The sequence below is a fragment of the Cajanus cajan genome, chromosome 9 (genome assembly GCF_000230855.2).
Source record: "Cajanus cajan strain Asha chromosome 9, NIPB_CcT2T_4, whole genome shotgun sequence".
NCBI classification, from domain to species: Eukaryota; Viridiplantae; Streptophyta; class Magnoliopsida; order Fabales; family Fabaceae; genus Cajanus; species Cajanus cajan.
Genome location: NC_138525.1, coordinates 1,336,771 through 1,352,971, shown reverse-complemented (window position 1 = coordinate 1,352,971; position 16,201 = coordinate 1,336,771). Strand labels below are relative to the sequence as shown.

The following is a 16,201-nucleotide window of genomic DNA, read 5'->3' as shown; positions in this document are numbered from 1 at the left end:
ATTGAGAACATTGGCGAGTGTAAATTACATGAAGATGTAGCTTGAGGACAGAGACGGAAGTTGAAAAATATGAAGGGCAAAGATTTTTCACATGATAAATAAAATTAGGAATGACTAATAAAATATTATATATCTTATGAAAATTTAGTGCTTTATGAATATTTTATGCTTAAGTAATCATTACATTGGAGTCAGCTTGCAAGACATTAAAAGTAGTATCTTAAATTTAAATTTTATATTTTATATAAGATACGATAGTTTATGAATAAAAAATTGTTTTTTATACCATCAAATTGAGAAAAAGTAAAGAAAAAACTGGTAAATCATATTTAAATTTGTTTAAAATTTTATTATTAAAGTAAAAATATAATAAGTTATTTATGAGCTATTTAAATGCGATGTAACAATGTAAAATTCAATAAAATAAAAAAGATTTTTAGTTAAACAAATTATATTGTAGATGCTTTAAATATAATTACTTTTGATCTTAATAAAATATATAAAAAAAATCTTACTATATATTAAGATTATAATATTCTTCTATTATTGAATTGATAAAAAAAATTTCATGATATTTCTATAGTAAAACTCTTCCATAATTACTTGTATATATGTAAAGTAAAAATGTTTTTTTTTTACAATTTCTTTTAAAGTTAATTTTTTTTTTTGGAATTTGTAAAGTAATATGTAAAGAGTTTTTAAATTTAAAATATTTCTTAGTAAACAATTCTTTTATAACACAAAAAGAATAAATAATTTATTTTTATTTTTTTAAAAGTAACTGTAGCTGGACAGTTGTGGCCAAATATTATAAGCTGTTTTTATTAGTTGTGGATTGGAATTTTGATGTACATGCATATTTTGGTTTGGGGGAGGAGGAGGCGATCGCAATACGTAGTTCCGTCTCTGCTTGAGGATGAAACTTGATTGTGAAAAAAGACAAAACAAAAAAAAGGAAAAATAATGTGGCTGAGACAGGGTTCTGCAAACAATCTACATATTATTAACCTTTATGTTTGATATCTTAGTTTGTATGTATGGCTTGACATCGGAAATGAACAAAGTCCAAGAGGATGAATGGAGCATATATTATTGAAAAGGATGAGTCGCCACTTGGCTACGTGAAGCATCACTCGTTGCTTTATCCAAGAGTGATAACCTTCGTTAGGCTAATCACTTGACACGTGGTTCTTTTGCATGGGTTGAGTAGATACCACTTGGTATATTCCTCTCAGTTTTATCTATATATCTTTGGTTTTGGCTAAACTTGTTTTTCGTGCTGTCATCTGTTATCTGTTTCCCGCCATCCAATACCATTTTTCAAAGCTTGAACCATGTCTGCCTTCGTTGGAAAGTACGCAGGTAATCTCATCACTTTTCTTCTTCTCTTGATATTACCCATTCTTCTATCTCTACATCTCTTCATTGACGTACGATCGAGCTTGTCAAACATTCGACTTTACATTAATACTCATTCCAATGTATCTTAGTATACTTGTTTGAATAAAAGTTGATAGAAGCTAGAAGTATTAATCTAAATAAGCAGTTAATTCGTCATCAACGGAGTCCAAATATAAGATTTCATGTCTAAGTAGCTCCGTCAACTTGATGCAATATTCGATATGTTCATAATTCTTGGTCTTTGGTTTTTCATACGTGATGTTATATATCCAGATGAGCTTATCAAGAATGCCAAGTACATAGCCACACCTGGGAAGGGAATCTTGGCAGCAGATGAGAGCACTGGCACCATTGGAAAGCGTTTAGCCAGCATTAACGTTGAGAACATTGAGGCCAACCGCCAAGCCCTTCGCCAGCTTCTCTTCACCTCACCAAACGCCCTCCAATACCTCTCCGGTGTCATCCTCTTTGAGGAAACTCTGTACCAGAAAACCAGTGATGGAAAGCCTTTTGTTGAGGTGCTTGAAGAGAACAATGTGATCCCAGGCATCAAAGTGGACAAGGGTGTTGTTGAGTTGGCTGGCACAAATGGGGAGACCACCACACAAGGCTTTGACTCTCTTGGAGCTCGGTGCCAGCAGTACTACAAGGCCGGTGCACGCTTTGCCAAGTGGCGTGCAGTTCTCAAAATTGGCCCCAATGAGCCCTCTGAGCTTTCCATCCAGCAAAATGCACAGGGCTTGGCACGCTATGCCATCATTTGCCAGGAGAATGGCCTTGTGCCCATTGTTGAGCCTGAGATTCTCACTGATGGGGCTCATGACATTGTCAAATGTGCTGCTGTCACTGAAACTGTGCTTGCAGCTGTTTACAAGGCACTCAATGAGCACCATGTCCTTCTTGAAGGAACCCTTCTCAAGCCAAACATGGTCACTCCTGGCTCAGATAGCCCAAAGGTAGAAACATTTTCAAAAACAAAAATGATTCCTGAACACCCAACAATCTATTAAGAGTTATAAGATAGTCTGGTAGTTTGAAAAGAGATACGATGGAGTAACTTTGAATCCTCCGACTAACATAACACGTTAATTACTAACATTTGCCTATAAAAGAAAAGAAAAAAAACCAACAATCTTTTAGACATTATGAGAAAAGTATTGGGATGATAACCCATAAGTAATATGATATGATAGAAAAGGATATAGAAAAAAATGATGTGCGTTAATGTATAAAATGGTGAGAGATCAAATATCATTCCTCTAAATTATTAAGAGGGAATGAATTTAAGTATGTACAATTTTATTAACTTAGGAAACAAATTTCATTTGTGTGCAGGTAGCACCTGAGGTGATTGCTGAGTACACAGTTCAAGCACTCCGCAGGACTGTCCCAGCTGCGGTGCCAGGGATTGTGTTTCTGTCTGGTGGACAAAGTGAAGAGGAAGCTACGCTGAACCTGAATGCAATGAACAAGTTGGGGGTGTTGAAGCCATGGACTCTCTCATTCTCATTTGGGCGAGCACTGCAGCAAAGCACACTCAAGACATGGGGTGGAAAGAAGGAGAATATTGGCAAAGCTCAAGAGTCATTTCTGGCAAGATGCAAGGCCAATTCAGAGGCTACTCTGGGGAAGTATGTTGGTGGAAGTGGAACTGGCTTGGCTTCTGAGAGTTTGTATGTCAAGGACTACAAGTATTAGGCTTCTAAATGGACTTGGGGACTGATTTGGGGTGACTGCATTCTGGTATATATATATGTATGATACAGCCTAAGTAAGCATTTGCTTCTGATTAACATGCTTATTTTTGGGTTACATGTTTTTCAAATACTGGTTCGTGTTATAGGAGCTAATTTAATGTCAAATGATGATGGTGTACCACTAAAAAATAATTGTTAGATGAAGGCTGGTATATATATTGTCATAAACAGTAATATAGATAATTAAATGTGAATTCGTATAGTTAATTTTCTACAAATCATATATTGATACCTCAAAAGTAATAGTAATGTTTTGGTGGGTCACGAGTCATTAACCGGACAAGGATATTCCACTAATCCCACTATTCATATGCTTTAATGGCCTCCATGCGAAGCATATATGCTTAAACTACTGTAAATGTGTGTGCTTCGAAGATTCTGGAATAAGACATGATTTTGAGATGTAAGGCTCACCACAATAAATTATGCAGGGGTACTTTTGAAATACTAGTTGATTCCACGTCAATGATCAATCTCTGACAAGTCCTTTTCTGCTTTTAACACATTTTAGCTTTAAGTATTTTACATAGTCAAAAGGATTTCCAATTAGTACAGCTGACACGACACAATTAAGGAAGTTAAAGAAAACAATATCAAGAAGTTAATTCAATGTTTGCTTACCACCCCATTCTGGAAGAAAAACTATAGACTGTTATTAGTAGAAAAATAAAATAAAATGTACATCATAATTCTGCTGGTATAGAATTGCTTCAACACCCTCCACCGCTATCTAAAAATAAAAACATTAAAAAAAGTCAAATAAAATCGAATGGTATCAGCTAATCTTCTCGATTTCATTTCTCGCAAGAATCATTTAACTCTGTTGCACACTGGTATGTACCATTAGGCATTAGCTATATCTCCTAATAAAGTAGAAACTAGAAAGAAAAAAAAAACACAAAAGAACTCTACCATGTTGCCTCTTCATCTGTTTGTTATACATTGTCTTGCTACTAGAATACCAGTTGGAGGACTAGTCATCTCTATCTGACATATGCTATGCAGCCAGTAAGATAAATGGAAAAGGCCCATGTTGAACCTCACCTTAAATGTTCCCCTTGCATTGTAGTTGACCCTGTTATTCTCCACTTGCCTTTGAAGTTTCACACCAACATCTTGAGGCAAAAACACCAAGCTGGATATCAAGTTCACTGATTGCAACCTGTTTTCCCTTGGCCTTTGAGTAAAAGGCTTGATTGTCTGTGATGACACGAGTCTGTTCGAGTAGAAAAGCTCAATATTCAAGGACTCAAACCTCACCCCAATTCTCCTGTTAGGATTGGAAAAATTTGCAAGGAGAGTGAATTCGCCATTGAGGTACTGTGGTGAGTCAAAATATACTACATTGAGGTTTGCATTAGGAATGTCAAACATGGGGTTTCGTGGCTTCATGGCAAGGTAGACAATCAATGTTGCAATTCCAAAGAAAATAAGTACTAAGCTGAATATGAAGCACAAAATTGCAGCACACCATATAATTGGTTTAGTCCTTTGAAGTCGAGGTTGGCCAAGTATTGCCCTTGTGTTTGCATAGGAATTTGGTGCTTCTGAATGGTGAGAATTTTGATGATTTCTTGATGGTTTTGATATGCCATGTTCTGCAACAGATGCTAGCATGTTTGAATAATAGGTCACTACTCCAATCAAGCAAAGTGGTGAATGAGGGTAGAGATGGTGTGTATTTATTTTATATTCTAAATGGGGTGATAGATCAATGGAAGTGATCAAGTGAAGCTTTTGTGTGGGGACAGTGTGTTTTTCTAGGTATTGGCAAAAGGTGGCATAGTTGAGCTAAAGTTGAACCAGATTCATGTTTTAATTTTTATTGTTGATGCTTTTTGGTATGCGGCAACGTTTGAGAAGGTCCTAAAGAATGAGTTCAACGGAGACCCACTTTTTTCATTGCTTATTCTTTAAGGCTTCAAGTTTTCCATGGTTTGGACTTGGTCAAATATGCATGTGTGTGGCAACAGACAATATTAAGTTTGATCAAGGGCTTGGATTACGCGTGTGTAGCAGTTATAGCATAGTTTTTGTTCCTTGATATCAAACTAGGTAGGTGCTGCGTTGGATGTTTAAGCACTAAGAAAGCATAGCAGGTTTAAAGTGTGGCCAACCCGTAAAGGTCCATGTTTCACTAAATGCAATAAACCAATCAATCATGTTGGATAGTGATCGTTTATCCTGAGTCTATATCAGAACAGGTTTGAATTACGCTAACAAGTGCTCATTCTTCTAATAAGATAAGGTGCTTAATATCCGATTGCTACCATAAACCAAAAAGCTACAAATATAGATGCAAAGATTGTATTTTAACAGCATAATATATGGGAGTTATTCCTGTACATTTATTACCTTCTTTTACTTGTTATATCAATTTGTTAATATTTTTTATTTTATTTAAGTTCTTGTTATTATTTGTTGAAAAATCTTTATCAATTACAATTTTTTAAATTAAAAATTAATTATCATCTATTTTTTAACTTTAATTTGAATGAGATACTGTAATTCATCTTTTTGTTATCCAAGTCATCGACAATATTAACAACACTGTTTTAGAAATTGATAACCTGGGTTATCTCTATGGGGTAAGGACTCTCTTAATTAACATCTTATTTTAATTTTAATTCTTTTAATTTAGAGCACATTGTGAATGTTCAGAAAGTCCTTGGATGCATGATTTAGAAATATAAACCAAGAGAGTGGAGTTGAGAGAGATATGAGATATTTGTTTTTTATTCTCTTTTCCTTCCCCAATCAACCAAACTTTTTTTTTTTTAATTAGGTTTTTGTTTATTCAAGCAATCATATCTCTGTTTATTTTAAGTAATAAATTTAATAAAGAAAAATAATATTTGTGGTTAAGTGTAAGTAAACATTTAGGATAGCGTACTCCTTTTTTGGTACAGAGTACTGTGAACTGCCATAAATCAGAATGGGACTATGGGTTAGAAAAAAACAGGCCGCGATCTCTTTGGGCTGGCCTGCTTGATTTGGTATAGAGTACTGTGAATTGAATTAAAGAAAGATGAAGTACGTAATCTTAGTTATTAATGATTAGTATTTTAATAAATTTATCTTTTGTTATGAATGCGTACTTGATATTAATCATTGTTTTTCTCATCAACAACTGAAATTATTTATTTTACCTTCATAAAATTATAGTTCATTATACTTTCTTTTATTATTTTTTTCCTTTTGTACGCCTTATTTTTTTCCTTAAAAAAATTAGTTTTTTTTATTCACGGAAAAGATTACGCGAAAAGGATGGAAACTAGAGGTAAAAAAAAAAAAAAAATTATGATACACATCTTATTTGAAAGGGTACCAGTACAGATTTTTATATTTTATATTTTTAATAATTTTTTTAAATAATATTTATGATATTTTATTCTTTCAAATTTTAAATTATTTAGTCATTTTATTTTTATTTTATATATTCTAATTTATTTGTAATAATATTATTATATATTTAAATAATTTAATTTTAATAATTTTTTGAGTATATTTTTATCTTTTCACTTAAATTTTTTGAATTTCTATATTTTAATTTTAATAATTTTTTAAGAATATTTTTTTGTCTTTTTTCTTAAATTTTTGAATTTCTATATTGTAATTTTAATAATTTTTTATTTTTATTATTTATTAATTTTTTTTCTTTTTTTAATATTTTATAATATTATTAAAATCATATAATTTTAATCTCTATAATTTTATCTTACTTTTTATTTATAAGTATAATTTAGATTATTTATTTTATAATTAAATTATTTTTTTTAAATCTTTTATAAGTTTATATAGAAAAATATATTAAAACTTTTCAATCTTTCTTTGAGAGTACCGTAGCAACTAAAAAAAAAAAATATTAGAATGTAATCAACAATTCTAAAAACTAGTTTTCAAAACAAGGAGGTAGCAGGAAAAAAATGCAAGAGGAATTACGGGTGTTATTTTACTCTACATGGAGTATAATTCGATGCCAACTCACATGTCTGAAAGTTAGGCTGTGTTTGAAGTGAAATTTTTACGTAAATAATATTTTTTAAAAGAAAAATTACAAAAATGACACTTGTACAACTTTATTTACAGGAATAGACCTGTTTATTGTTCATGCTCGGAATTTGGTTCCCTGGGAATCGAATTCTGAACTTCAAACTTTTTTTTTTCTTCTCAAAATTCGGTTCCCGATGAATCAAATTCCGAGTTATTTTTTTCGTGTTTCTGGCCTATTTTGGGCAAATGTTGAAAGTGGAACGGCCCGTTCCGAAAGCAGAACGGGCCGTTCTGCTTAAAGGCACAAAGTCTTTTTTTTAAATTAAAACGGCCAAGAACGGCCCGTTCCATAATACAAATTTTGACATTTTTTTGAATCTAGAACGGCCTCTGAACGGCCCGTTCCGGAAGACGTTTCAGGAAGTAGAACGTGTGTTTGGAACGAGCCGTTCTGGTTTTGGAACGGCCCGTTCTGGGCAAACAGTAAAAATGCTAAATTTAATCCTATAATTACTCTTATTTCTTCCTTTTCAAAACTTTTAGTGCTTTAGTCTTTAATTTTTATTCCAAAGTAATTAATGTTTTATAAATTTCAAATCTCAATAATTTCAAGTCGCAAAATATAGTATAAATATTAATTGAGATTATTTTAAACTATGCTTGACGGACGAGAAATTTTTCTATCAGATAACACTTGGACGGTGAAGTGTGATAATTTGACCCTTAATTTTTTAAATTTAATTTATAACAAAATATATTATTTTAATAAAATTGATTGAATAGTTAAAAATTTATCCGATAATTATATTGTTGGAGAGAATATATTCCCTATAGTTCTGGGCAAACAGTAAAAATGCTAAATTTAATCCTATAATTACTCTTATTTCTTCCTTTTCAAAACTTTTAGTGTTTTAGTCTTTAATTTTTATTCCAAACTAATTAATGTTTTATAAATTTCAAATCTCAATAATTTCAAGTCGCAAAATATAGTATAAATATTAATTGAGATTATTTTAAACTATGCTTGACGGACAAGAAATTTTTCTATCAGAGAGAACACTTGGACGGTGAAGTGTGATAATCTGACCCTTAATTTTTTAAATTTAATTTATAACAAAATATATTATTTTAATAAAATTGATTGAATAGTTAAAAATTTATCCGATAATTATATTGTTGGAGATAATATATTCCCTATAGTTCTGGGCAAACAGTAAAAATGCTAAATTTAATCCTATAATTACTCTTATTTCTCCCTTTTCAAAACTTTTAGTGTTTTAGTCTTTAATTTTTATTCCAAAGTAATTAATGTTTTATAAATTTCAAATCTCAATAATTTCAAGTCGCAAAATATAGTATAAATATTAATTGAGATTATTTTAAACTATGCTTGACGGACGAGAAATTTTCCTATCAGAGAACACTTGGACGGTGAAGTGTGATAATTTGACCCTTAATTTTTTAAATTTAATTTATAACAAAATATATTATTTTAATAAAATTGATTGAATAGTTAAAAATTTATCCGATAATTATATTATTGGAGAGAATATATTCCTTATAGTTCTGGGCAAACAGTAAAAATGCTAAATTTAATCCTATAATTACTCTTATTTCTTCCTTTTCAAAACTTGTAGTGTTTTAGTCTTTAATTTTTATTCCAAAGTAATTAATGTTTTATAAATTTCAAATCTCAATAATTTCAAGTCGCAAAATATAGTATAAATATTAATTGAGATTATTTTAAACTATGTTTGACGGACGAGAAATTTTTCTATCAGAGAGAATACTTGGACGGTGAAGTGTGATAATCTGACCCTTAATTTTTTAAATTTAATTTTTTAAATTTGTCCAGAACGGGCCGTTCCAAAACCAGAACGGCCCGTTCCAAACACACGTTCTATTTCCTGAAACGTCTTCCGGAACGGGCCGTTCCAAGGCCGTTCCAGATTCAAAAAAATGTCAAAATTTGTATTCTGAAAGGGGCCATTCTTGGCCCGTTTTAATTTAAAAAAAAAAAAACTTTGTGTCTTTAAGCAGAACGGCACGTTCTGCTTTCGGAACGGGCCGTTTCACTTTCAACATTTGCCCAAAATGGGCCAGAAACACGAAAAAAAGAAAAAAAAAAATTAAAATAACTCGAAATTCGGTTCCCTGGGAACCGTATTCTGAGAAGAAAAAAAAAAAAGTTTGAAGCTCAGAATTCGGTTCCCGGAGAACCGAATTCCAAGCATAAACAGTAAACAGGTCTATTCCTGTAAATAAAGTTGTAAACAGGTGTCATTTTTGTAATTTAAAAAAAAAATATTATTTCTGTAAAAATTTCGTTTGAAGTCTACTTATAATAGTTATCATACCACGTCAAGATTACTCATAATTTAAGCTAGGATCGCAAAACAGAAAAAAAAAATGTCTCTCAAATATTCCATTTATTTTAGTTTTTTTAAATACTTGTTTTGAAAACATTTTTTAATAATTTAATAAACTTTGTATGAAAAAAATATTTTAAATTCAATGATTGGTTCATTAAAATTTGATATAGAACATAAATTATTGAACGTAATAAGTATAGGTAAATTTATTCTTAAAATAAACAAATTCTTCTTAATATATATATATATATATATATATATATGAGGAAGGTTCAAATGACACCGGTGTAATTTTTAGTAAGTGTTACATTGCTCAATAATTTTATATTAAATGTGAATTTTAAAAATTCAACCGTTAGATTGAAAATTCATATCTCGTAGATTATATATATCAAATTTTGTTAAAATTGAACAACAACTTGAAAGTAATCAAAGTGTTCATATTTTAGTATATTTTTAAATATATATATTACGTCAATTTTGTTTTATAAGAATGAAGTATTAAATCATCTTAGATTAATATAAAATTTGATATATGTGATCTAGGATATATAAACTTTCAATCTAACGGTTGGATTTTCATAATGCATATTATTCCATTTATTTTGTTTTTTTAAATACTTGTTTTGAAAACATTTTTAAAAAAATTAATAAACTTTGTATGAAAAAAATGCTTTAAATTCAATTATTGGTTGATTAAGATTTGATATAGAATATAAGTTATTGAGCATAATAAATTTAGGTAAACTTATTCTTAAAATAAATGAATCATTCCTTATATATATAATTTAATCAAAGTTTAGTATATTATTTGGTCTTTTTAATTAAATCCCTAAATTCATCTTTATATATTAAACATGAACGATGAATTTATGTAAAAATGTTTGTAGGAGTTGTTTTTGACGAGAATATGTTTTGTGATTTTTTTAAAAAAATTATCTAATTTAACTTTTTTATTTGTCATATTTATTTATAACTTAAATTTTGATCTTTTAAACATAAATTATTAATAATCAACTTCTATATATTAAATGTAAATAATTATTTTGTGTGGGAACTTTTTTAGGAATTATTTTTGGAAGTTATTTTAACTTCTTATCTAATTTATTTTTTATATATTTATTTATGCATTAAATTTTAATATTTAAAAATAAATTATTTAATTATAATCTTGTGTTGCAAGTTTTCAATATAAATTATATATTTTTAATCTAAAATATAATTTATATTTATAAAAATATCTATTCATATAAATTTTAAATATATTTTATATATTTAAATATAATATATATATATATAAAGAATTTCTTACAAATTTTAATTATATAGTAAATAATTTGTTTATGAAATACAACGCTAAAATACTAATTTAATAAAATTGTAATCAGATCTTTAATCTCTGAAGTTAGAGATTTATTTATTGTCCATAAAATTTAAGAATTATATTATATATTATTATTTCATGTTCATTATCCATGCATATTAAATTTTAATTTCTACCGGTTAAATTTTTTTATTATTCCAAAATTCTTATAATTAAGAAGATCACAATAACTTTTACTCGGAGATCAAAACTTGCTACCCTTAGATGATAGATAGAATATTAATCTAATGTAACCATGTATGCATGATATAAAAAATACTGTCTTATTTAAAGATTTGTAAATAAGTTTTTAACTTTATGTACTAAATTATAAAAATATAAAATATTAAAAGTCTTAGTTATAATTTTTTTAATTTAAGAACATAATTAAATATTCTAAAAAACTTTAGAGTTCAAATGTATAAAAATATTAATTAAAAAGGAATATTTTATTACATTAAAAGAAAACAATATTAACAAATCTAAAAATATATGCTATATTTTTTTTTATTTAATGACTATTGTTTATTATACAGTACTTTATAAAATAATTTTGAAGACAGATAGTGGTACATTGTGAATTAGAATGATTAAAATAATAATTTTTTTTCAAAATTAAAACGAAACTTTAAAAATTTTATAAGATTAAAAATATATTTTATTTCTTTATTAATATAAAGAAAAAATTAATAATAAAAATAATAAGATTTTATAACTATATCACATTTTTATACATAAGTATAAAAGGAAATAATAATTTTTAATTTATTTTAACATAATATAAAATTATATTTTTTTATGTATAAACTAATAAAAGTATTGGGCCTCTTATAAATGCGTGCTGGACGGTTACACGGGACCGGCCCTTGGGTTGTTCCATATGTTCACACCTTGAAGTTGAAAATTAAAAGGCCATGATTTTGATTTTTGACCAAAACTTTGATTTGGAGATCCAAAGTCACTCTCACATTTGACATTTCTGTGGTATTAATGACGCCAGCAAACATACACTCACACCACCTCTTAATTCTCAATCAAATATTAATTGAATGTATTTAGAGATATTGGGATATAATTGATTTAGAATCAATGTAAATTTGTAAAATTAATTTTGAGAAAATATGAGTAAAAAATAACATGATTTTTTTATAATAAAATATATGAATTTAGTTTTTATATTAAATATTATTTGAAAATTTATTATCAAAATTAATTTTTAAGTGTATAATTATAAATCTAGACAAATAAAATTTTATAATTAATATTATTTAAGAAATTACTAATAGTTGCTTTCAAGTGGATGCAGATTTTTACATCTTGAAATCAATTATACTAAATTACTAATAGACAAAATATGCTACATAAATGATTCTAGTCATTTTAAATGTAAGTGGAATTCATTTCGAATATACTTGATGTGAAAACAAATATGCTCTCCTTCTTCTACTGTCCTACACCATTTCTATCTTAATTTTCTTTCAATTTCTATTTTATTTTTTTTCTTTGTATCACTTATCGTTTTTTATCGTTTTCTCTTTTTAATTTTTCCTCTTCTCTTTATCTTATAATTTCTAAGAAGTATCTATACTTTTTTATTTATGTATACTAATTGTATCTTCTACAATCTTATTTGAGTTAAAAGCTTTCTTTTGAATATTTATACATACATAACTTGAATATGAAATAACTTGTATTATATGTGATATAACAATTGAGCGACGAAGACATAAATACTGGATGGTTCTGATTACCTAGTAATTTTATGTCGGAATGGGTCAATGAATAATTGAATATCGTTAATTGATGACTTGCATACACATGCATATATACATAGAAGTAGAAGGCAAGTGTTTGTTAGCACGAGTCAACTAATAAAACAGGGTACTAGAGAGCTAGAGCACTATAAATAGAGAATAGCAAGAGCGAGAAACAAGAAGAAAGAGGTAGCTTGACTTAAAGGGTGTTGAATTTGGTGCAAGCATGAAGGTAAGATGAATAATATTTCATAGGATTTATGTAATTATTTATTTGAGTTAAATTGGTATATATTGGTGTGTAGCAAAAGATAGTTATAAAGGTGCAAATGGACTGCGAGAAATGCAGAAGCAAGGCCCTCAAAATTGCGGCAGTGGCAAAGGGTACGTAAGAAACGAACATGTGTTAAATTAATATTAAAGAACAGCATGCATGCATGCAGATTCATGTTATGATATATATGAATGAAGGTGTGAGTTCGGTGTCGTTAGAAGGGGAAGAAAAAGATCAGGTGGCGGTTACCGGAGATGGGGTGGATTCCGTTTGCTTGGCCAAGACTCTGAGGAAGAAATTTAAACATGCCACCATCCTAAGTGTGGAAAAAGTGAAAGACAAGGATAAAGATAAAAAGGAAGACGAAACCAAGATAATACCATTACTTCACTATCCACTCCCTGTGCCTTGTCAATATGATGAATATGGTAGTTATTGCATCATCATGTAACCAAACAAAGTATTATTTCTTTACCTGCTTTATCTTCATTCTAATGTTCCCTCCATTATCTTCCCATATTCACTAGTAGTCAAAAATTTGTATCCATTTTTCATAATATTATGTATGGATTAGATATATTATAACAAATTTGTTAGATGTTATTATGTTTTTTTGTGATGAAATTTGATAAGTGAGATTCTGAATATTTTTTTTTATAGATAATCTCACTTCATCTATCATTTCATTTAATAAAATCAACTTCTTTTATTAAAAAAAAAACTATGATTTTATTTTGTGCCGTGCCGAGGCTATGATGTTTTTTCTTTTTCACAAGAAAATGTATTGACTATATTAATTTTCCACGGTACTCAGCATTAATTGTCATCTAAATGCTGCTTTGGGATGTCCATTTCGATGGGTGCCAATTCAGCTCATTTGTATCTATCGATCGTTTGAGTTGTCATCAAGAAAAATTCTACGCATATATAATAAAGTAGACTTGGACAATTAATTAAAAAGCACGAATTTCCCTCAAATTACAAGTTATATATAAAATAATCTCATGTCTTATAAATACTTCATTAACTCCACTTTTTCTTATATATTTGAATATTCTTTTATAATGAAAGTGCAGTTTCACTCTTAAAATATACATGTCTCTTGTATTTTTCATATCAAACAAACTATCTATTAATTATCTAACAAACAATATCTAAATATCAAAATAAGGTATGTATTTTATCTTTAAAATTTAAATATTATCACTCTGCATTCTTTTTTATATTTGTTTTAGTATTTTTTTAATTTCTTATCTCTTTAAATATATTTTTGATATTTAATTCAATATTTTTAAAAGATATTATCAATAATTAAAAATAAATTTTTATCACAATATAAATTATTTATCATAAATCTAAAATATAATTTGTATATTTAAAAATATTTATTTATACAAATTTTAATTATAATACAATTTATATAATAAAAAATAATTATTTATTATAAATTTAATTTTATAAAATAAATAATTATCCGGTATATTGTATAGGATAAAATGTTAGTATTGGATAAAAATTGAAAGAGTTTTTATTAATTACTAAAGGAAAGAGAAATACTTAATTGCTGTCCTTTCTTTTCTAGATAAAATAAAATAAAATAAAAATGAAACAGTAGTATGAAAATTTATTAAAGAGTAAAACAGTGGATACTTTAAAAATTAATAAAGTATACAGCCTAATAAAAAGTAGAGAACTTATTATTCTCTTTATCATTGTAATATATTTGAGCAATAAAACTTTATTATATGTTGTATATAAAATTATTTTTAGAACAGTGTAAAAGAATTTTACTTCACCATCCCACATTGATGTGTACGCGACAAGTTTATTGATATATATATATTAAAATTATTAATTTTTAATGAGAGAAACTAAAATCATACTATTATGATATTCGAGGGACTAAAATTGTTCAATTTAAAATTGAAGGATCAAAATCGCGCAATTGCAGTTCTTTAAGGATTAAAATTACCCAATTAAAATCTTGAGATCAAAACTGCATAATTGTAATACTTGAAGGATAAAAAATGCAATTATACCAATATTTTTTTATTAATTTTATTAAAAAATATAACAATATTGAAAATATTTTTTAATGGTAAAAATTTTAAAATTACTTATTTTTATAAAATATAATTGTCTTATAAATAGAGTAATAATTTTTTCTTTTTCTCTTTCTGTTTGAAGAAATATTTAAATATCACTTTATAATTTTTTGTAACTTATTTAAGATTAGAGGAATAAAATGATAAAAATTGAGAAAATAAATATAATAAAATAATTTGGACAGAAGTCCCACATTGAAACCAATTAATTAAATTAGGACCAAATTGAAACCATTAATTAGTTTGGGACTAAATTGAGACCAAAAATAAAAGTGAGACTACATTGAAACAAAAAAAGATTATAAGGGACCAAAATAGGTTTTTAGCCTAAAAAATTCTCATCTACGTGGCATCCACGTATGCATCTACGTGGCATCCACGTCCTCAAGAGTTAACACCGTTAAAGAAATTTGGACGGAAGTCCCACATTGAAACCAATTAATTAAATTAGGACTAAATTGAAACCCATTAATTAGTTTGGGACTAAATTGAGACCAAAAATAAAAATGTGACTACATTGAAACAAAAAAAGATTATAAAGGACCATAATAGGTTTTTAGCCTTTATATAACCATCTTAAAATTTATACTTAATATGATATTTTTTATTATTAATTGATGCAATGTAAATATTTACACCAATAATATATAAAAATTGAACTCATATTTTTTCTCTCTTTCTGACTTTTTACCACGTATATTTCAAAAATAAAATAAAAAGAGACTACATGTTATCCTCTACATCTGATATTTAAAAAAAATTCAAAACTTAAAATAATAATATTATACATAGCTAAAAAATAAAAATAGAACTTATTACGTGCATTGTGGTCCACTGGTTCGTTGAATAGTTGACGCTGATTTCCCGTTCAATACTCATATATGGCAACCTTTCTTTTTCGTATTAATTAATGATTCGATAGTCGACACATTAACCCTAGCTAAACAAACAAACATGTTTTATTCGTAATTTTTTTTAATATTAGATTAGAGTAACCCAGCATTTCGTATCTCTAATAACTATATACAGATAAATATTAAAAATATAAATATTTTATTTTATTTTTACATTTAATGGTATAAATATTCACTGAAAAGTAGGAAAAAAAATAATTAATAAAATATATCCCATTATAATAAGTATATTCATCACTCATTTTATTTTTTTTGTCAATTAGCGTCA

General features: G+C 27.7%; 3 protein-coding genes across 3 annotated transcripts; 2 read left to right on the top strand and 1 right to left on the bottom strand.

Moving 5' to 3' along the window:
* Positions 1-1,220: 1,220 nt before the first annotated feature.
* LOC109808965 (fructose-bisphosphate aldolase, cytoplasmic isozyme 1) lies at positions 1,221-3,213 on the top strand. Its single transcript, XM_020372170.3, has 3 exons — positions 1,221-1,362; positions 1,675-2,357; positions 2,737-3,213. The coding sequence occupies exons 1-3, from the start codon at positions 1,335-1,337 to the stop codon at positions 3,097-3,099; spliced, it is 1,074 nt and encodes a 357-aa protein (XP_020227759.2). The 5' UTR covers positions 1,221-1,334; the 3' UTR covers positions 3,100-3,213.
* Positions 3,214-3,786: 573 nt separating this feature from the next.
* LOC109800529 (uncharacterized protein At1g08160) lies at positions 3,787-5,038 on the bottom strand. The gene is made up of 2 exons (XM_083064473.1): positions 4,203-5,038; positions 3,787-3,888 (listed from the first exon to the last, which is right to left on the bottom strand). Exons 1-2 carry the CDS (start codon positions 4,773-4,775, stop codon positions 3,814-3,816), a joined length of 648 nt encoding a protein of 215 aa, XP_082920599.1. The 5' UTR covers positions 4,776-5,038; the 3' UTR covers positions 3,787-3,813.
* A 7,566-nt stretch (positions 5,039-12,604) lies between these two features.
* LOC109809013 (heavy metal-associated isoprenylated plant protein 47) lies at positions 12,605-13,420 on the top strand. The gene is made up of 3 exons (XM_020372236.3): positions 12,605-12,872; positions 12,946-13,024; positions 13,112-13,420. The coding sequence occupies exons 1-3, from the start codon at positions 12,867-12,869 to the stop codon at positions 13,363-13,365; spliced, it is 339 nt and encodes a 112-aa protein (XP_020227825.1). The 5' UTR covers positions 12,605-12,866; the 3' UTR covers positions 13,366-13,420.
* The last annotated feature ends 2,781 nt before the right edge of the window (positions 13,421-16,201 follow it).

Bases quoted from the DNA above. Each gene is read 5' to 3' on its own strand.
- LOC109808965 (XM_020372170.3), top strand. From the start codon at position 1,335: ATGTCTGCCTTCGTTGGAAAGTACGCAG. The intron at 1,363-1,674 runs GTAATCTCATCA...TTATATATCCAG, and splicing joins CTTCGTTGGAAAGTACGCAG to ATGAGCTTATCAAGAATGCC. The intron at 2,358-2,736 runs GTAGAAACATTT...ATTTGTGTGCAG, and splicing joins CTGGCTCAGATAGCCCAAAG to GTAGCACCTGAGGTGATTGC.
- LOC109800529 (XM_083064473.1), bottom strand. From the start codon at position 4,775: ATGCTAGCATCTGTTGCAGAACATGGCATATCAAAACCATCAAGAAAT. The intron at 3,889-4,202 runs GTGAGGTTCAAC...TTTTATTTTTAG, and splicing joins ATGCAAGGGGAACATTTAAG to ATAGCGGTGGAGGGTGTTGA.
- LOC109809013 (XM_020372236.3), top strand. The intron at 13,025-13,111 runs GTACGTAAGAAA...ATATGAATGAAG, and splicing joins AATTGCGGCAGTGGCAAAGG to GTGTGAGTTCGGTGTCGTTA.